This window comes from Lagenorhynchus albirostris, chromosome X (assembly GCF_949774975.1).
Source record: "Lagenorhynchus albirostris chromosome X, mLagAlb1.1, whole genome shotgun sequence".
NCBI lineage: Eukaryota > Metazoa > Chordata > Mammalia > Artiodactyla > Delphinidae > Lagenorhynchus > Lagenorhynchus albirostris.
In genome coordinates this window covers 74,511,496-74,534,119 of record NC_083116.1, presented here as the reverse complement: position 1 = coordinate 74,534,119, position 22,624 = coordinate 74,511,496, and the positions used below count along the sequence as shown (strand labels likewise).

The window sequence follows — 22,624 nt, the reverse complement described above, 5'->3', positions numbered from 1 at the left end:
CTAAGGAGACAAAAGACCTGTATGCAGAAAATTATAAGACACTGATGAAAGAAATTAAAGATAATACAAATAGATGGAGAGATATACCATGTTCTTGGATTGGAAGAATCAACATTGTGAAAATGACTGTACTACCCAAAGCAATCTATAGATTCAATGCAATCCCTATCAAACTACCACTGGCATTTTTCACAGAACTAGAACAAAAAATTTTGCAATTTGTATGGAAACACAAAAGACCCCGAATAGCCAAAGCAATCTTGAGAACGAAAGAAGGAACTGGAGGAATCAGGCTCCCTGACTTCAGACTATACTACAAAGCTACAGTTATCGAGACGGTATGATACTGGCACTAAAACAGAAAGATAGATCAATGGAACAGGATAGAAAGCCCAGAGATAAACCCATGCACATATGGACACCTTATCTTTGATAAAGGTGGCAGGAATGTACAGTGAAGAAAGGACAGCCTCTTCAATAAGTGGTGCTGGGAAAACTGGACAGGTACATGTAAAAGTATGAGATTAGATCACTCCCTAACACCATACACAAAAGTAAGCTCAAAATGGATTAAAGACCTAAATGTAAGGCCAGAAACTATCAAACTCTTAGAGGAAAACATAGGCAGAACACTCTATGACATAAATCACAGCAAGATCCCTTCTGACCCACCTCCTAGAGTAATGGAAATAAAAACAAAAATAAACAAATGGGACCTAATGAAACTTCAAAGCTTTTGCACAGCAAAGGAAACCATAAACAAGACCAAAAGACAACCCTCAGAATGGAAGAAAATATTTGCAAATGAAGCAACCGACAAAGGATTAATCTCCAAAATTTACAAGCAGCTCATGCAGCTCAATAACAAAAAGACAAACAACCCAATCCAAAAATGGGCAGAAGACCTAAATAGACATTTCTCCAAAGAAGATATACAGATTGCCAACAAACACATGAAAGAATGCTCAACATCATTAATCATTAGAGAAATGCAAATCAAAACTACAATGAGATATCATCTCACACCAGTCAGAATGGCCATCATCAAAAAATCTAGAAACGATAAATGCTGGAGAGGGTGTGGAGAAAAGGGAACACTCTTGCACTGCTGGTGGGAAAGTGAATTGGTTCAGCCACTATGGAGAACAGTATGGAGGTTCCTTAAAAAACTACAAATAGAACTACCATATGACCCAGCAATCCACTTCTGGGCGTATACCCTGAGAAAACCAAAAGTCAAAAAGAGTCATGTACCAAAATGTTCACTGCAGCTCTATTCACAATAGCCCGGAGATGGAATCAACCTAAGTCCCCATCATCGGATGAATGGATAAAGAAGATGTGGCACATATATACAATGGAATATTACTCAGCCATAAAAGGAAACAAAATTGAGCTATTTGTAATGAGGTGGATAGACCTAGAGTCTGTCATGCAGAGTGAAGTAAGTCAGAAAGAAAAAGACAAATACCATATGCTAACACATATATATGGAATTTAAGAAAAAAAAATGTCATGAAGAACCTAGGGGTAAGGCAGGAATAAGGACGCAGACCTCCTAGAGAATGGACTTGAGGTTATGGGGAGGGCGAAGGGTGAGCTGCGACAGGGCGAGAGAGAGTCATGGGCATATACACACTAAAAAACGTAGTAAGTTAGATAGCTAGTGGGAAGCGGCCGCATGGCACAGGGATATTGGCTCGGTGCTTTGTGACAGCCTGGAGGGGTGGGATAGGGAGGGTGGGAGGGAGGGAGACGCAAGAGGGAAGACATATGGGAACATATGTTTATGTATGACTGATTCACTTTGTTATAAAGCAGAAACTAATACACCATTGTAAAGCAATTATACCCCAATAAAGATGTAAAAAAAAAAATAAGATGTGATACACACACACACACACACACACACACACACACACACAATGGAATATTACTCAGCCATAAAAAAGAATGAAATTCTGCCATTTGCCACAACATGGATGGACCTAGACAGTTTTATGCTTAGTGAAATAAGTCAGAGAAAGACAAATACTCTATGTTATCACTTATATGTGGAATCTAAAAAATAAAATAAACAGATGTATATAACAATACAGAAACAAACTCACTAATATAGAGAACAAACTAGTGGTTACCAGTGGGGAGCAGGAAAGGGGGAGGGGCAATATAGGGGTATGGAATTAAGAGACACAAACTGCTATGTATAAAATAAATAAGCAACAAGGATATACTGTACATCACAGGGAAATATAGCCATTATTTTGTAATGACTTTAAATGGAGTAGAACTTTAAACATTCTGAATCATTATGTTGTACACCAGAAACTAATATAATATTGTAAATCAACCATACTTCAATTAAAAAATAATTTTAAAAATTGAAACATTTTTCAGAGTAAAGGTATGAAGAAATATTCCATGCCAACAAAAATCAAAAGAAAGCTGGAGTAGCTATATTAATTTCCAAAAAAGGAGACTTCAGAGAATTGAAAGCTATCAGGAAAAAAAAGGGGCATAACATAGTAATAAATAGGTCAATTCTGAAAGAATATATATCAACCCTTATTATGTATAACAGAACATCAAAACACGTGAGGCAAGATCTGATAGAAATGCAAGGAGAAATAGATGAGTCTACTATTAAGAGTTGGAGACTTCACCATTCCTTTACCAATAGTTGACAGATCGAAGAAGCAGAAAATCAGTACAGGTATACCTCATTTTATTGTGCTTCATTTTATTGTGCTTTGCAAATATTGTGTTTTTTACAAATTGAAGGTTTATGGCAACACTGCATTGACTGATGATAGTTAGCAATTTTTAGCAATAAAATATTTTTAAATTAATGTATGTACATTTTAAAACATATAATGCTATTGCTCACTCAACAGTCTACAGGATAATGTAAAGATAACTTTTACATGCATTGGGAAACAAAAAAATCATGTGACTCATTATATTGCAATATTCACTTTATTGCAGTGGTCTGTAGCCAAACCCACAATATTTCTGAGGTATGCTTATGAAGACATAATTGAACTGAACACCCCATCAGCAAGTAGATGTAATCAACATCTATAGAACACTTCATCCAACAACAGCTTATTTTCAAGCTAACACAAAAGAATCACCAAGATCAATCACATTCTGGGACATACATCTGAACAAATTTAAAAGAACAGGAATCATACAAAGTATGCTCTCAGATCACAGTTAAATTACACAGAAATCAAAAACCAGAAATAGCTGGAACACACCAAAATACTTGGAGATTAATCAGCACATTTCTAAATGACACATGGGTCAAGGAGGAGTCCTTAAGAAAAATTAAAAAGTATTTTCAAATGAAAATGAAAATACAATTTAATATTTGTGGGAGTCAGTGAAAGCAGCACATAGGAACTGAATCAATAATTAATAGCCTTCCAAAAAACAAAGCACTAGGCCCAGCTGGGTTCACTAGTGAATTCTACCTGACATTTTAAGGAAGAAATGATACTAAATTCTACACTCTCTTCCAGAAAATAGAAGCAGAGGGAATATTTCCTAACTCATTCTCTAAGGCCAACATGACCCTGTTATCAAAACCAGACAGAGATATTACAATACAGAAGAAGTACAACCAATCTCTCTCATGAACATCGAGGCAAATATTCTCAACAAAATATTAGCAAATCAAATGCAACAAGGTGTAAAATAATTATAGACCAGGACCACGTGGGATTTATTCCAGGAATGCAAGGCTGGTTCAACATTCAAAAATCAGTTGATGTAATTAATCACATCAAGAGGTTAAAGAAGAAAAATAATATGATCGAAGAGATGTAGAAAAAGCGTCTGACAAAATCCAACACACATTCATTCATGATAAAAACTCTCAGCAAACTAGGAATATATGGGAATTTCCTCAACTTGATAAAGAACATCTGCAATAATCCTGCAGCTAACATCATACCTAATGGTGAGACACTAGATGCTTTGCCTCTAAGATTAGGAATAACTATGAAAATCATATTGGAATTCCAAGCTATTGCAATAAGACAAGAAAATGAAATAAAAGGTATATACATTGGGAAGGAAGAACTAACACTGTCCTTTTTTGCACATGACACAATTATGTATGTAGACAACCCTAAAGAATATACAAAAATCTCTTGGAACTATTAATGAACTATAGCACAATTTCAGGATACAAGGTTAATATACAATAGTCAATTGTTTTCTTATATGCTAACGCTGAACATTCAGAATTTGAAATTTAAAACACAGTATCATTTACATTAGAAGAAAAAAATGAAGTATTTAGGTATAAATAAAAAAATATGTACAAGATACATTGATGAATACTACAAAACTCTAATGAAATAAGTCAAAGATCTAAATAAATGGAGAGATAGTCCACGTATAAATATAGGAAGACAATATTATCAACATGTCTGTTCTTCACAACTTGATCTATAGATTCAATGTAGTCCAATTCAAAATCCCTGCAGGCTATTTTCTAGATATCAACAAAGTGATTCTAAAATTTATATGGAGAGGCAAAAATATCCAGAATAGCCAACACAATACTGAGGGAGAAAAACAAATCAAAATATTGACACTATCTGACTTCAAATTACTGGTAAGTTACAGTAATCAGAACAGTATGGTATTGGTGAAAGAAAAAAACAAATAGATCAATGGAATGGAATTGAGAGCCTAAAATAAATCCACATAAACATATTCAACTGATCTTTGACAAAGGATCTAGGAAAATTCAATAGAGAAATGATAGTCTTTTCAAAAAATGGTGCTGGAACAACTGTATATCCCCATGCCAAAAAAAAAAAAAAAGAATCTAGAGACAGACCTTACACCTTGCATAATAATTAACTCAAAATGGATTATAGAAGTAAATGTAAAACACAAAACTATAAAACTCCTAGAAAATAACATAAGAGATATTTTAGGTGACCTTGGATTTGGTGATGACGATTTAGATATAACACCAAAAGCATGATCCATGAAAGAGAATATTGATAAGTTTAATTTCATTAAAATTACAAACTTCTGCTCTGTGAAAAATTCTGTTGAGTGAAAAGATAAGCCACAGACTGGAAAAAAATCTTTGTAAAACATATCTGATAAAGGACAGGTATCTAAAATATACAAATAGCTTTTAAGATACAATAATATGAAAACAAACCCAATTGAAAACGGGCAAAAGATTTGAACAGACACCTCACCAAAGAAGATCTACAGATGGCATATAAAAAGATATTCTGCAACACACGGCATTAAGAAAATGCAAATTATAAAAGTAATGAGGTATCACTACACACCTACTAGAATGGCTAAAATCCAAAACATAGACAACATCAAAGGCTGGCTATAGTGTGGAGCGAGAAGAACTCTCATTCACTGATGGCAGAAATAAAAAAATAGTACAGCCACCTTGGAAGATAATTTGGCAGTTTCTTAAAAAGCAAAATATACTTTTACCATGCAGTTCAGTAATTGTGGTCTTTGATATTTAACTGAATTATTTGAAAAGTTATATACACAAAACCTGCACACAAATGTTTATAGCAGCTTTAATAGTAGTTGACAAAATTTGGAGGATTCCAAGATGTCCTTTGATAGGTGAATAGGTAAACAAATTGTAATACATCCACACAATGAAATATTAGTCAGTGCTAAAAAGAAATGGGCTATCAAGCTGTGAAAAGATACAGAAGAACCTTAAATGCACATTTCTAAGTGAAAGGAGCCAACCTGAAAAGGCTACATGCTATATAATTCCAACTACATGACATTCTGGAATAAGCAATAATATGGAAACCATAAAGAGATCACTGGCTACCAGGGGTCAGCCGGGGTATGGAACGAGGAAGTGATGAACAGGTGGTGCCTAGGGATCTTTAGGGCAGTGAAACTATGTTGTATGATAGTGTAATGATGGATTCATGTCATTATACACTTATCAAAATCTATAGAATGTGCAATGCATTGGCTCATCAACTGTATCAAATGTATCTCGCAAATGTTAATAATAGGGGTAACTGTATGCAGGGGATTAAGAATATATGAGAACTCTCTGTACTTATCATTCAATTTTTCTTTAAATCTAAAACTGCTCTAAAAATAGTCTCAATATTAAAAAAGAAGTGAGTGATCCAAGGTCCCCCAGCTTTGTTTTGATTAGACAAACACAAAGGCTGCATTCTTGCCCATTAGGAAAGCCACCAGGGACATCTAGATACAGCACCAAACTGCTAGGACACGCTAGAAGCTTTCATTGCAAAAGGCTCTAAAAGAATAAAGTTTGGACTGTGTCTGGGCTTCTAAAACCCACAGGTTCAGTAATTCTCTAGGAGGACTCAAAGGACTCCACATATAGTCATACACATGGTTAAGATTTATTTCTGTGAAAGGATACAAAGCAAAATCAGCAAAGAGAAAAGATGCATGGGATGAAGTCCAGCGAAAGCTAGGTTCAAGCTTCCAAGAGTTCTCTCTTAGTGCAGTCACACAGGAAATACTTAATTCCTCCAGCAACAAGTTATGACAACACATGAAATGCTGTGTACCAGAGAAGCTCATTAGATACTAAGTGCCCTAGGTATTAAATTGATTGCTGTACACAGGCTCCCTCTGCTGAGCATGTACCAAACTTCTCGACTCCCAGAAGAAAATAAGGTGTTTAGTATAAACCACATTGTTTGTACAGGCAGTCTAGGCACAAGGAGTCACTCTTACCACTTAGGGAAACTTTTATATCAGTGTAGGGTACTGTTTACCAGCCAAGTTCCCAGAGACCAGCCAAGATGGGAACATATGTATATGTATAACTGATTCACTTTGTTATAAAGCAGAAACTAACACACCATTGTAAAGCAATTATACTCCAATAAAGATGTTAAAAAAAAAGAGCTAATCTTGTAAGCAGACTTTTCTAAGCATAGAAGTCTTGGGCCAGTTATGTTAACTCTTTTCTGCATAGGAACCCTGGCACAGAATAGAAGGAAAAGGAAGAAAGCAAAATTGTGCAAGAGGAAAATGGCAGATGACCCCAGACTAGTACTTCATTCCAGTTTATGAAAGAGAAGCAGTCCTTCAACCTTTCAACACTAACTCCATCTACCACTGAGTCTCTTGACTCATCACCTTCAAGTACCTCACATTCTGTGATGGATACTCACTAAATCAGGTGTCATGAGATGAGTTTCAGCTTTGCCACAGTCTGTGTGACCATGGACAAGATGATTTCTAAGCTCGTGTCTATGACTTCATTCAGTTGGGTATCTCTTTTTATACTTGAACATTCAATATCTCTATCTCTTACTGGATCTTTTATCCAAAACATAGATCCATTCTACCAGTAAATAAGTCTTAATCAGTTAATTCCTGTTTTTCCCTTCCCCAGTGCCACTTTTTCTGACTCAGAACTTCTCCCCTAGATCATTGCAATAGTTTCCTAAACTGGTTTTCTTGCTTCCCGTCTCTCCCGGATTTAATTCATCCTACAACTTCAACCAGTTTAAGATTCCTAAAATAGAATTGTACTCATATTGCTTGCACAACCAAAGGCCTTCAATAATTCTTCCACGGTCAACAGAATTAAAGCAAACTCCTGAGCCTACTACACCACAGTATCTCTACAACTTTCCTGATCCTTTCCTGTCTTTCACTATCCTCCAACAGTAATGCAAATTCTGGTCAAACCTTTAGCCAAACATTGTTTTCCATCCTTGGGGCCACTGCCCTCCACTATCCTCCAATAGTAATGCAAATTCTGGTCAAACCTTTAGCCAAACATTGTTTTCCATCCTTGGGGCCACTGCCCTCCACTTGAAAGGTCCATTTCTATATTTCTATCTGTCAAACACTTTACATATAATCATATTACCACCTCAAATTTAGAAGGGCAACATTCTTCCACAAAGGCAATTCTCCACGTCCAAATGTAAGATTTTTATTCTCCAAATACCTTCATATCCCTACAAGGACACCACATACACATTACATTATGTAAAAAAAATTCTACTTATATAAGAGTCATGTGTGTTCTCATTTTAGCATCCTAACTATAAGCTACAGAAGAGCAGGAAGTACATCTTACTGTCTTTGTAGTCCTGTTGCAACCAGCATAGTGCCTGGCATGTGGTAGGCACTCACTGAGTAGTGGCTTCTTTGAACTGAAGTCAGTGGAAGTGCCATATAAGCTGTAGTCCCAGTGTAGGACCAAAAAGAAAAAAAAACCCTACCATTGGAACACCTCATGGGAAAAAAGTAGATCTACTCCTGATCTATCAAATACAGCGCTTGTTTAACTCTATCCTAATATGTAATCTAGAATCAGAAACTTAGAACTGAAAAGGACTCTAGAGATCTTTGAGTACCACTCTTCCTTTGATAGATAGAGAAACTGAGGACAAAAAAGAAATATCCAAACTGTGAGTTTGTGGAGAAGGTGGCTTGAGAACTCAGGGCTCCTGAGTCATTGTCCATGGTTTTATCTGCAAGCACAACTATTATACATGGTTCTCTGCTGAGGCAGGGTATGAGGAAAGCCTTGCAATAGGAAGCTGCCATGTATCAAGGCACAGCTGGCAATAGAAGGCAGGGCAGGCTGTTTGAGCATACCTCTTGTAACTGAGATTCTTTCTTTTTGGAAGACAAATGTAAGTGCCGATCCAGCAAGGAATAAAACCTCTCTCCATCCTTTTCAAATTTCTTTTTCCGCTCCTAGAGGTGGGAGAGAAGGCACAGATTAACATGTCTACAATTTTAGTTCAGTCTGCTCAGAAATGAGAATGCATAACACAGTGTCAGGTTTCATGTGGTCAATCTCTCTAGTTCCCAGTAAGGAAAAAAAAAAGGCAAGAGAGAATTAATTTCTGCATTGGTCTCAGTAATTTCGGCTTCCTCAAACATAACCTTGAAAAATTCCAACTACACAAAGGGTAGTTCCTATTGGTATAGCTAAAGGCTCTGGGAGCTGCTGCTCACAGAATGGCACTTAAAACGCACCTGTGTGCAGGTTACCTTCTCTTCTCAATATTTTTCACATGCATTAACTACATTAATTTTTTAAAGGACAAAGAAGGAACACAATAGTGAACAGTGAATATACCTTTTAAATGTTAATCTACAGTGCATTTAGACAGCCAAATACTAAGTAAAATATCTCCAAGGCAATTGGAACCTAAGACTGCCTCTGTGAATGAGGAGTTCTTTGATATTGTTCAAGCATTTGAGTATTGCATATTAAAAGATGATGTTAAAGATGAGGAAAAAATCCCAGAAGGTTTAACTGAAAATAAAGAGTTGAAAAGCCTTATGAAGGATGGAGTACTCAGTCGTCACTCTCTTCAAGTATGAAATTTAATTAAGCCCTCTGCCTCTCAGCACAATAAGAAATCACACAGTCTCCAAAGGAGCACTAAGAATACTAGTTTGTCACAGATTAAGGCTGACATTCGGCAATCCTCTCAGCACCACGTTGAGAAATTCACGTAAAAGGCTTGTGTTGTCACATATGAAATCTAAACTCACTGAGCCCCTACAGTGTGCCAGGTATTCGAAGAAGCAGCACGGGGAACACATAGACAGAAAGAAAAAAATACCTCACCCATGGTTTATTTCTACAGGCAATCTGCTGCTGGGCAAGAAGCCAGCACAGAACTGAGGGACCTCTGATCTGTAAGGAATGTGCTTTTCACCAGAGGGAAAAAAGTAAAAGAGGAAGCTAACATTAACTGAGGCATACATCAGGCCAGGCAGGACATTAGGTACTTACTAGTTTTTTTGAATTTTTGAATCTTATATATTTAATTTTTCTACAGCAGGTTCTTATTAGGTATCCATTTTATACATATTACTGTATATATGTCAATCCCAATCTCCCAATTCACCACACCAACACCCTCCCGTCACTTTCTCCGCTTGGTGTCCATAAGTTTGTTCTCTACATCTGTGCCTCTATTTATGCCCCCTGCAAACCGGCTCATCTGTACAATTTTTCTAGGTTCCACAAATATGGGTTAATACACGATATTTGTTTTTCTCTCTCTTACTTAACACTGTATGACAGTCTCTAGATCCATCCACGTCTCTACAAATGACACAATATTGTTCCTTTTTATGGCTGAGTAATATTCCATTGTATATATGTACCACATCTTCTATATCCATCTTCTATAGTCTGTCGATGGGCATTTAGGTTGCTCTCATGACCTGGCTATTGCAAATGGTGCTGCAATGAACATTGGGTGCATGTGTCTCTTTGAATTATGGTTTTCTCTGGGTATATGACCAGTAGTGGGATTGCTGGGTCATAAGGTAATTCTATTTTTAGTTTTTTTAAGGAACCTCCACACTGTTCTCCATAGTGGCTGTATCAATTTACATTCCCACCAACAGTGCAAGAGGGTACCCTTTTCTCCACACCCTCTCCAGCATTTGTTGTTTGTAGATATTCTGATGATTCCCATTCTAACTGGTGTGAGGTGATATCTCATTGTAGTTTTGATTTGCATTTCTCTAATAATTAGTGATGTTGAGCAGCTTTTCATGTGCTACTTGGCAATCTGTAAGTCTTCTTTGGAGAAATGTCTATTTAGGTCTGCTGCCCATTTTTGGATTTGTTTTTTGTTTTTTTTAATATTGAGCTCCATGAGCTGTTTATATATTTTGGAGATTAATCCTTTGTCCATTAATTTGGTGGCAAATATTTTCTCCCAATCTGAGGGTTGTCTTTTCATCTTGTTTATGGTTTCCTTTGCTCTGAAAAAGCTCTGAAGTTTCATTAGGTCCCATTTCTTTATTTATATTTTTATTTCCATTACTCTACGAGGTGGATCAAAAAAGATCTTGCTGTTATTTATGTCAAAGAGTGTTCTTCCTAAGTTTTCCTCTAAGAGTTTTATAGTGTCCGGTCTTACATTTAGGTCTCTAAGCCATTTTGAGTTTATTTTTGTGTATGGTGTTAGGGAGTGTTCTAACTTAATTTTTTTTTTTTTTTTTTTTGTGGTACACAGGCCGCTCACTGTTGTGGCCTCTCCCGTTGTGGAGCTCAGGCTCCAGACACGCAGGCTCAGCGGCCATGGCTCACGGGCCCAGCTGCTCCGTGGCATGCGGGATCTTCCCGGACCGGGGCAGGAACCCACGTCCCCTGCATCGGCAGGCAGACTCTCAACCACTGCGCCACCAGGGAAGCCCCTACCTTAATTCTTTTCCATGTAGCTGTCCATTTTCCCAGCACTGCTTAGTGAAGACACTGTCTTTTCTCCATTGTATATCCTTGCCTCCTTTGTCAAAGATTAGTCGACCATAGGTGCGTGGGTTTATGGGTTTATCTCTGGGCTTTCTATCCTGTTCCATTGATCTATATTTCTGTGTTTGTGCCAGCACCATATTGTCTTGATTACTGTAGCTCTGTAGTATAGTCTGAAGTCACAGAGTATGATTCCTCCAGCTCCGTTTTTTCCCCTCAAGACTGATATGGCTATTTGGGGTCGTTTGTGTGTCTCCATACAAATTTTAATATTTTTGATCTAGTTCTCTAAAAAATGCCATTGGTAATTTGATAGGGATTGAATTGAATCTGTAGATAGCTTTGGGTAGTATAGTCATTTTCACAATATTGCTTCTTCCAATCCAAGAACATGGAATATCTCTCCATCTGATTGTATCATCTTTAATTTCTTTCATCAGTGTCTTATAGTTTTCTGCATACAGGTCTTTTGTCTCCCTAGGTAGGTTTACTCCTAGGTATTTTACTCTTTTTGTTGCAATGGTAAATGGGGGTGTTTCCTTAATTTCTCTTTCAGGTTTTTCATCATTAGTGTATAGGAATGCAAGAGATTCCTGTGCATTAATTTTGTATCCTGCAACATTACAAAATTCATTGATTAGCTCTAGTAGTTTTCTGGTGGCATCTTTAGGAATCTCTATGTATACTATCATGTCATCTGCGAACAGTATCAGTTTTACTTCTTCTTTTACAATTTGAATACCTTTATTTCTTTTTCTCCTCTAATTGCCATGGCTAGAACTTCCAAAACTATGTGAATGATAGTGGTGAGAGTGGACATCCTTGTATTCTTCCTCATCTTAGAGGAAACGCTTTCAGTTTCTCACCACTGAGAATGATGTTTGCTGTGGGTTTTCCGTATATGGCCTTTATTATGTTGAGGTAGGTTCCCTCTATGCAAACTTTCTGGAGACTTTTTATCATAAATAGGTGTTGAATTTTGTCAAAAGCTTTTTCTGCATCTATTGAGATGATCATATGGTTTTTATTCTTCAGTTTGTTAATATGGTGTATCACACTGATTGATTTGCATATATTGAAGAATCCCTGAATCCCTGGGATAAATCCGACTTGATAATGGTGTATGATCCTTTAAATATGTTGTTGGATTCTGATTGCTAGTATATTGTTGAGGATTTTTGGATCCATATTCATCAGTGATATTGGTCTGTAATTTTATTTTTTTGTAGTATCCTTGTCTGGTTTTGGTATCAGGGTGATGGTGGCCGCATAGAATGAGTTTGGGAGTGTCCCTTCCTGTGCAATTTTTTCAAAGAATTTGAGAAGGATGGGTGTTATCTCTTCCCTAATGTTTCACAGAAATCACCTGTGAAGCTGTCTGGTCCTGGACTTCTGTTTGTTGGAAGATTTGTTTTTCCTGCGGTACGCGGGCCTCTCACTGTTGTGGTCTCTCCTGTTGCAGAGCACAGGCTCCGGACGTGCAGGCTCAGTGGCCATGGCTCACGGGCCCAGCCGCTCCGCGGCATGTGGGATCTTCCTGGACCGGGGCACGAACCCGTGTCCCCTGCATTGGCAGGCAGACTCTCAACGACTGCACCACCAGGGAAGACTTGTTGGAATATTTGTAATCACAGTTTCAATTTCATTACTTGTGATTGGTCTGTTCAAATTTTCTATTTTTTCCTGGTTCTGTCATGGAAGGTTATACCTTTCTAAGAATTGGCCCACCATTTCTTCCAGGTTGTCCATTTTATTGGCATAGAGTTGCTTTTAGTAGTCTCTTAGGATGGTTTGTATTTCTGTGGTGTCTGTTGTAATTTCTGTTTTTTCATTTCTAATTTTATTGATTTGAGTCCTCTCCCTCTTTTTCTTGATGAGTCTGGCTAACGCTTTACCAATTTTGTTTATCTTCTCAAAGTACCAGCTACTAGTTCTATTGATCTTTGCTATTGTTCTCTTTGTCTCTATTTCATTTATTTCTCCTCTGATCTTCATGGTTTCTTTCCTTCTACTATCTTTGGGTTTTGTTTTTTCTTCTTTGTCTAGTTACTTTAGGTGTAAGGTTATACTTGTTTCATGAGGTAGGCTTGTACTGCTATAAACTTCCCTCTTAGAACTGCTTTTGCTGCATCCCATATGTTTTGGATCATCGTGTTTTTGTTGTAATTTGTTTCTAGGTATTTTTTGGTTTCCTCTTTGATTTCTCAGTCATCTCTTGGTAATTTATTAACGTGTTGTTTAGCCTCCATATATTTGTGTTTTTTACATTATTTTCATTGTAACTGATTTCTAATCTCATAGCGTTGTGATCAGAAAAGATGCTTGATATGATTTCAATTTTCTTAAATTTACCAAGGCTTGATTTGTGACCCAAGATATGATCTATCCTGGAGAATGTTCCGTGTGCACTTGAGAAGAATGTGTAATCTGCTGTTTCTGGATGGAATGTCCTATAAATATCAATTAAATCTATGTGATCTATTGTGTCATTTAAAGCTTATGATTCCTTATTAATTTTCTGTTTGGATGATCTGTCCATTGGTGTAAGTGAGGTGTTAAAGTCCCCCACTATTACTGTGTTACTGTCGATTTCCTCTTTTATAGATGTTAGCAGTTGCCTTATGTATTGAGGTGCTCCTATGTTGGGTGCATATATGTTTATAATTGTTATATCTACTTCATGGATTCATCTGTTGATCGTTATGTAGTGTCCTTCCTTGCCTCTCATAACATTCTTTATTTTAAAGACTATTTTATCTGATATGAGTATTTCTACTTCAGCTTTCTTTTGGTTTCCATTTGCATGGAATATCTTTTTCCATCCTCCCACTTTCAGTCTGTATGTGTCCCTAGGTCTGAAGTGGGTCTCTTGTAGACAGCATATATATGGGTCTTGCTGTGTATCCATTCAGCAAGCCTGTGTCTTTTGATTGGAGCATTTAATACATTCACGTTAAAGGCAATTATTGACATGTATGCTCCTATTACCATTTTCTTAATTGTTATGTGTTTGTTTTTGTAGGTCATTTATTTCTCTTGTGTTTCCCACTTAGAAGTTCCTTTAGCATTTGCTGTAGAGCTGGTTTGGTGGTGCTGAATTCTCTTAGCTTTTACTTGCCTGTAAAGCTGTTGATTTCTCCATCGAATCTGAATGAGATCCTTGCGGGGTAGATTAATCTTGGTTGTAGTTTCTTCCCTTTCATCACTTTAAATAGATCATGCCACTCCCTTCTGGCTTGTAGAGTTTCTGCTGATAAATGAGCTGTTAACATTATGCGAGATCCACTGTATATTATTTGTCATTTTTCCCTTGTTACTTTCAGTAATTTTTCTTTGCCTTTAATTTTTGTCACCTTGATTACTATGTGTCTCAGTGTGTTTCCTCTTCGGTTTATCCTGCCTGGGACTCTCTGTGCTTCCTGGACTTCATTGACTATTTCCGATCCCATGTTAGGGAAGTTATTGACTATAATCTCTTCAAATATATTCTCGGGTCCTTTCTCTCTCTATTCTCCTTCTGGTACCCCTATTATGTGAATGTTGTTGCATTTAATCTTGTCCCAGAGGTATCTTAGGCTTTCTTCATTTCTTTTCATCCTTTTTTCTTTATTCTTTTCTGCAGCAGTGAATTCCACCATTCTGTCTTCCAGATCAGTTATCCGTTTCTCTGCCTCAGTTATTCTGCTACTGATTCCTTCTAGTGTATTTTTCATTTCAGTTATTGTATTGTTCATCTCTGTTTCTTTGTTCTTTTATTCTTCTAGGTCTTTGTTAAACATCTCTTGCATCTTCCCGATCTTTGCCTCCATTCTTTATCCGAGGTCCTGGATCATCTTCACTATCATTATTCTAAATTATTCTTCTGGAAAGTTTCCTATCTCCACTTCAGTTAGTTGTTTTTCTGGGGTTTTATCTTGTTCCTTCTTCTGGTACATAGCCCTCTGCCTTTTCCTCCTGTCTATCTTTCTGTGAATGTGTTTTTTGTTCCACTGCAGATTGTATTTCTTCTTGCTTCTGCTGTCTGCTCTGTGGTGTATGAGGCTTCTGCTGTCTGCTCTGTGGTGTATGAGGCTTCTGCTGTCTGCTCTGTGGTGTATGAGGCTTCTGCTGTCTGCTCTGTGGTGTATGAGGCTATCTAAGAGGCTTGTGCAAGTTTCCTGATTGGATAGACTGGTGGTGGGTAGAGTTGGGTGTTGCTCTGGTGGGCAGAGCTCAGTAACAATTTAATCCACTTGTCTGCTGATGGGTGGTGCTGGGTTCCCTCGCAGTTGATTGTTTGGACTCAGGCGACCCAACAAGGTAATATACCCAGCTCTTTGGTGGGGCTAGTGGCGGAGTCTGGGTGGGCTCACACCAAGGAGTACTTCCCGAAACTCTGTTGCCAATGTCCTTGTCCTCATGGTGAGACACAGCAACTCCTCACCTCTGCAGGAAACCCTCCAACACCAACAGGTAGGTCTGGTTCAGTCTCCAATGGGGTCACTGCTCCTTACCCTGGGTCCCAATGCACACACTACTTTGTGTGTGCCCTCCAAGAGTGGAGTCTCTGTTTCCCCCATTCCTGTTGAAGTCCTGCAATCAAATCCTGCTAGCCTCCGAAGTTTGATCCTCTAGGAATTCCCCCTCCCGTTGCCGGACCCCCAGGTTGGGAAGTCTGATGTGGGGCTCAGAACCTTCACTCCAGTGGGTGCACTTCTGTGGTATAAGTGTTCTGCATTTTGTGAGTCACCCAGCCAGGCATTATGGGATTTGATATTATTGTGGTTGCACCCCTCCTACTGTCTTATTGTGGCTTCTCCTTTTCTTTGGATGTGGAGTATATTTTTTGGTGAGTTCCAGTGTCTTCCTATAAATGACTGTTCAGCAGTTAGCTGTGATTCTGGTGCTTTCTCAACAGGGAGTGAGCGCACACCCTTCTACTCCGCCATCTTGAACCAATCTCCCATGTTCGGTACTTAAAATCTATATCTCATTTAGTATTCACAACCCTGAAAAGTACATACTGTAAAGGAAATTAAGGTTCTAAAATGGTGAACTAACTTGCTGTAGGTCATATAGCATACAAGTCTGATTTATTCTACATAGTCAAATAGGGCCCAGATGATCATGCAAGGAATTACACTCAGGAGGCTTATGAATAATCAGGGAGCCTTGTCTATAGTCTTAGCCCTAACTAAGATACCAAAACAATTGAGATACAAAATTTCACACAAAAGATAATAGGGGAAATGGTTCCTTCAGGTATTGAATTTATTTAAAGTAGCAACTGTTTGAAGAAAGCATGGGAGACAGAAAATGTCAGGGACTTCTCTAGGAATAAAGCTCTGTGGGTCACTTTCTCTTCCACTTCCATTTTTAAAATAAAAACTATGAGATAGAATTCATGTATCATAAAATTCACCATTTTAAAGTGGATAATTCAGTTTTTAGTATATTAATTAAGTTGTACAACCATCACTGCTATCTAATTCCAAAATATTTCCATCACCTCAAAAAAAAAAAACATACCTATTAGTAATCATTCCCTGTTCCTCCGTCCTTCCCCTCAATAACCACAATTTACTTTGTGTCTCTGTGAATTTGCCTACACTAGACATTTACTATAACTGGAATCATATAATATGTGGCCTTTGGTGACTCTCTTTTTACACTTAAAATAATGTTTTCAACGTTTATCCCTGTTGATTGACCCTTTGCATTTACAGTTGACTGTTGAACAACATGGGTGTTAGGGATCCCAAATCTCCATATAATTGAAAATCTACATATAACTTATAGTCCACTGTCCGTACACATGGATCCACCATATCCACAGATCTGCATCTGCAGATTCAACCAACCACAGACTGCATACTACTATAATATTAACTATTGAAAAAATCCACGTATAAGTGGACCCATGGAGTTCAAACCAATGTTGTTCAACGGTCAACTGTATATTCTATGGAGAAATGTTTATTGAATTATTTTGCCCATTTTTAAATTTGGTTTTATCTCTGTATTTCTCCAAAGAAGAAATGCAGATGGACAAAAGCACATGAAAAGATTTTTTGGGTTGCCTTGGCACTTTCTTAGTAGTGCCCTTTGAAGCATAAATATTTCTAATTTGTGAAGTCTATCTAGCTGGAAAATTTTTTTCTTTGCTTACTTGTGTTTTGGTGTCATATCTCAGAAACATGGCTGATCTAAGGTCATGAAGGTTTACACCTATATTTTCTTCTAAGAGTTTTATAATTTTCAGGGTTTTTTTTAACATCTTCATTGGACTATAATTGCTTTACAATGGTGGGTTAGTTTCTGGTGTGTAACACAGTGAATCAGTAATACATATACATATGTTCCCACATCTGTTCCCTCTTGCATCTCCCTCCCTCCCACCCTCCCTATCCAACCCCTCTATGTGGTCACAAAGCACAGAGCTGATCACCCTGTGCTATGCAGTGGCTTCCAACTAGCTATTTTACATTTGGTAGTGTATATATGACCATGTCACTGTCTCACTTTGTCACAGCTTACCCTTCCCCCTCTCCATATCCACAAGTCCATTCTCTAGTACATCTGTGTCTTCATTCCTGTCTTACCCCTAGGTTCTTCATGACCTTTTTACTTCTTAAATTCCATATATATGTGTTAGCAAATGGTATTTGTTTTTCTCTTTCTGACTTACTTCACTCTGTATGACAGATTCTAAGTCTATCCACCTCACTACAAATAACTCAATTTTGTTTCTTTTTATGGCTGAGTAATATTCCACTGTATATGTGTGCCACATCTTCTATATCCATTCATCTTTTGATGGACACGTAGGTTGCTTCCATATCCTGGCTATTGTAAATACAGCTGCAAAGAACATTTTGATACATGATTCTTTTTTTTTTTTTTGTGGTACATGGGCCTCTCACTGTTGTGGCCTCTCCCATTGCAGAGCACAGGCTCTGGGTGCACAGGCTCAGCAGCCATGGTTCATGGGCCAAGCCACACCGTGGCACGTGGGATCCTCCTGGACCGGGGCACAAACCTGCGTCCCCTGCATCGGCAGGCGGACTCTCAACTACTGCGCCACCAGGGAAGCCCCATGACTCTTTTTGAATTATGGTTTCCTAAGGGTACTTGCCCAGTAGTGGGATTTCTGGATCGTATGGTAGTTCTTTTTTTAGTTTTTTAAGGAACCTCCAGACTGTTCTCCATTGGGGCTGTATCAGGTTACATTCCCACCAACAGTGCAAGAGTGTTCCCTTTTCTCCACACCCTCTCCAGCATTTATTGTTTCTAGATTTTTTAATGACGGCCATTCTGACAGGCGTGAGATGATATCTCTTTGTAGTTTTGATCTGCATTTCTCTAATGATTAATGATGTTGAGTGAATCTTACATGTGTTTGTTAGTAATCTGTATATCTTCTTTGGAGAAATATCTGTTTAGGTCTTCTGCCCAATTTTGGACTGGGTTGTTTCTTATTTTGACATTGAGCTGCCTGTAATTTTGGAGATTAATCCTTTCTCAGTTGCTTCATTTGCAAATATTTTCTTCCATTCTGAGGGTTGACATTTGGTCTTGTTTATGGTTTCCTTTGCTGTGCAAAAGCTTTTAAGTTTCATTAGGCCCCATTTGTTTATTTTTATTTCCATTTCTCTAGGAAATAAAATAATGGGTCAGAAAGGGTCTTGCTGTGATTTATGTCATAGAGTGTTCTGCCTATGTTTTCCTCTAAGAGTTTGATAGTGTTTGGCCTTACATTTAGTTCTTTAATCCATTTTGAGTTTATTTTTGTATATTCTATTAGGCAGTTTTTTAATTTCATACTTTCACATATACCAGTCCAGTTTTCCCAGCACCACTTATTGAAGAGGCTATCTTTTCTCCACTGTATATCCTTGCCTCCTTTCTCAAACATAAGGTGACCATATGTGCATGGGTTTAAATCTGGGCTTCCTGTCCTGTTCCGTTGATCTATATTTCTGTTTTTCTGACAGTACCATATCGTCTTGATGACTGTAGATTTGTAGTATAATCTGAAGTCAGGGAGCCTGATTCCTCCAGCTCCATTTTTCAATCTCAAGATTGCTGTGGCTACTCGGGGTCTTTTGTGTTTCCATACAAATTGTGAAATTTTTAGTTCTAGTTCTGTGAACAATGCCAGTGGTAGTTTGATAGGGATTGCATTGAATCTGTAGATTGCTTTGGGTAGTAGAGTCATTTTCACAATGTTGATTCTTCCAATCCAAGAACATGGTATATCTCTCCATCTATTTGTATCATCTTTAACTTCCTTCATCAGTGTCTTATGATTCTCTGCATACAGGTCTTTTTTCCCCTTAGGCAGGTTTATTCCTAGATATTTTATTCTTTTTGTTGCAATAGTAAATGGGAGTGTTTTCTTAATTTCACTCTCAGATTTTTAATCATTAGTGTGTAGGAATGCCAAAGATTTCTGTGCATTAATTTTGTATCCTGCTACTTTACCAAATTCATTGATTAGCTCTGGTAGTTTTCTGTTTGCATCTTTAGGATTCTCTATGTACAGTATCAGGTCATCTGCAAACAGTGACAGTTTTACTTCTTCATTTCCAATTTGGATTCTTCTTATTTCCTTTTGTTCTATGATTGCTGTGGCTAAAACTTCCAAAACTATGTTGAATAAGAGTGGTGAGAGTGGGCAACCTTGTCTTGTTCCTGATCTTAGTGAGAACGATTTCAGTTTTTCACCATTGAGAATGATGTTGGCTGTGGGTTTGTCATATATGGTCTTTATTATGTTGAGGAACGTTCCCTCTATGCCTACTTTCTGCAGGGTTTTTATCATAAATGGGTGTTGAATTTTGTCAAAAGCTTTCTCTGCATCGATTGAGATGATCACATGGTTTTTCTCCGTCAATTTGTTAATATGCTGTATCACATTGATTGATTTGCATATATTGAGGAATCCTTGCATTCCTGGAATAAACCGCACATGATCATGGTGTATTATCCTTTTAATATGCTGTTGGATTCTGTTTGCTACTATTTTGTTGAGGATATTTGCATCTATGTTTATCAGTGATATTGGCCTGTAGTTTTCTTTCTTTGTGACATCTTTGTCTGGTTTTGGTATGAGGGTGATGGTGGCCTCATAGAATGAGTTTGGGAGTATTCCTCCATTTGCTGTATTTTGGAAGAGTTTGAGAAGGATAGGTGTTAGCTCTTCTCTAAATGTTTGAAAGAATTCACCTGTGAAGACATCTGATCCTGCGTTTTTGCCTGTTGGAAGATTTTTAATCACAGTTTCAATTTCAGTGCTTGAGATTGGGGTGTTCATATTTTCTATGTCTTCCTGGTGCAGTCCTGGCAGGTTGTGCATTTCTAAGAATTTGTCCATTTCTTGCAGGTTGCCCTATTGGCATAGAGCTGCTTGTAGTAATCTCTCAAGATCCTTTTTAATTTCTGCACTGTCAGTTGTTACTTCTCCTTTTTCATTTCTAATTCTATTGATTTGAGTCATCTCCCTTTGTTTCCTGAAGAGTCTGGCTAATGCTTTATCAATTTTGTTTATCTTCTCAAAGAACCAGCTTTTAGTTTTATTGATCTTTGCTATCGTTTCCTTCATTTCTTTTTCATTTATTTCTGATCTCATCTTTATGATTTATTTCCTTCTGCTAACTTTGTGGTTTTTTTGTTCTTCTTTCTCTAATTGCTTTAGGAGCAAGGTTAGGTTGTTTATTTGAGATGTTTCCTGTTTCTTAAGGTAGGATTATATTGCTATAAACTTCCCTCTTAGAACTGCTTATTCTGCATCCCATAGGTTTTGGTCGTCGTTTCTCCATTGTCATTTCTCCCTAGGTATTTTTTGATTTCCTCTTGGATTTCTTCAGTGATCACTTGGATATTAAGTAGTGTGCTGTTTAGCCTCTATGTGTTTGTACTTTTTACAGATCTTTTCCTGTAATTGATATCCAGTCTCATAATGCTGTTATCGGAAAAGATACTTGATACAATTTCAATTTTCTTAAATTTACCAAGGCTTGATTTGTGACCCAAGATATGATCTATCCTGGAGAATGTTCCATGAGCACTTGAGAACAGTGTGTATTCTGTTGTTTTAGGGTGGAATGTCCTATAAATATCAATTAAGTCCATCTTGATTTATGTATCTTTTAAAGCTTGTGTTTCCTTATTTGTTTTCATTTTGGATGATCAGTCCATTGGGGAAAGTGGGGAGATAACATTCCCTACTATGAATGTGTTACTGTCGATTTCCCCTTTTATGGCTGTTAGTATTTTCCTTACGTATTGAGGTGCTCCTATGTTGGGTGCATAAATATTTACAATTGTTACACCTTCTTCTTGAATTGATCCCTTGATCATTATGCACTGTCCTTCTTTAACTCTTGTAATCGTCTTTATTTTAAAGTCTATTTTGTCTGATACGAGAATTGCTACTGCAGCTTTCTTTTGATTTCCACTTGCATGGAATATCTTTTTCCATCCCTTCTCTTTCAGTATTTATGTGTCCCTAGGTCTGAAGTGGGTCTCTTGTAGGCAGCATATATTCGTGTCTTGATTTTGTATCCATTCAATGAGTCTGTGACTTTTGGTGGGAGCATTTAATCCATTTACATTTAAGGTAATTATCGATATGTATGTTCCTATTCCCATTTTCTTAATTGTTTGGGGTTCGTTATTGTAGGTCTTTTCCTTCTCTTGTATTTCCTGCCTAGAGAAGTTCCTTTAGCATTTGTTGTAAATCTGGTTTGGTGGCGCTGAACTATCTCAGCTTTTGCTTATCTGTAAAGGTTTTAATTTCTCCATCAAACCTGAATGAGATCCTTGCTGGGTAGACTAGACGTTGCAGTTTTTTCACCTTCATCACCTTAAGTATGTCCTGCCACTCCCTTCTGGTTTGGAGAGTTTCTGCTGAAAGTTCAGCTGTTAACCTTATGGCAATTCCCTTGTGTGTTATTTGTTGTTTTTCCCTTGCTGCTTTTAACATGTTTTCTTTGTATTTAATTTTTGATAGTTTGATTAATATGTGTCATGTCGTGTTTCTCCTTGGATTTATCCTGTATGGGACTCTCTGTTCTTCCTGGATTGATTAATTATTTCATATCCCATATTTGGGAAATTTGCAACTATAATCTTTTCAAATATTTTCTCAGTCCCTTTGTTTTTCTCTTCTTCTGGGAGCCCTATAATTCGAATGTTGGTGTGTTTAATGTTGTCCCAGAAGTCTCTGAGACTGTCCTCAGTTCTTCTCATTCTTTTTTCTTTATTCTGCTCTGCAGTAGTTATGTCCACTATTTTATCTTCCAGGTCACGTATCTGTTCTTCTGCCTCAGTTATTCTGCTATTGATTCCCTCTAGATAATTTTTAGTGCCATTTCTTGT

The 22,624-nt window shown here is 37.5% G+C and overlaps 1 protein-coding gene across 1 annotated transcript in view; it reads right to left on the bottom strand.

Moving 5' to 3' along the window:
• OPHN1 (oligophrenin 1) overlaps positions 1–22,624 on the bottom strand; it is a 611,865-nt gene that overhangs the window by 278,947 nt on the left and 310,294 nt on the right. The window contains exon 6 of the mRNA XM_060138347.1: positions 8,632–8,733. Coding sequence (XP_059994330.1) covers positions 8,632–8,733 — 102 coding nt within the window. The remainder of the gene's footprint in view (positions 1–8,631; positions 8,734–22,624) is intronic.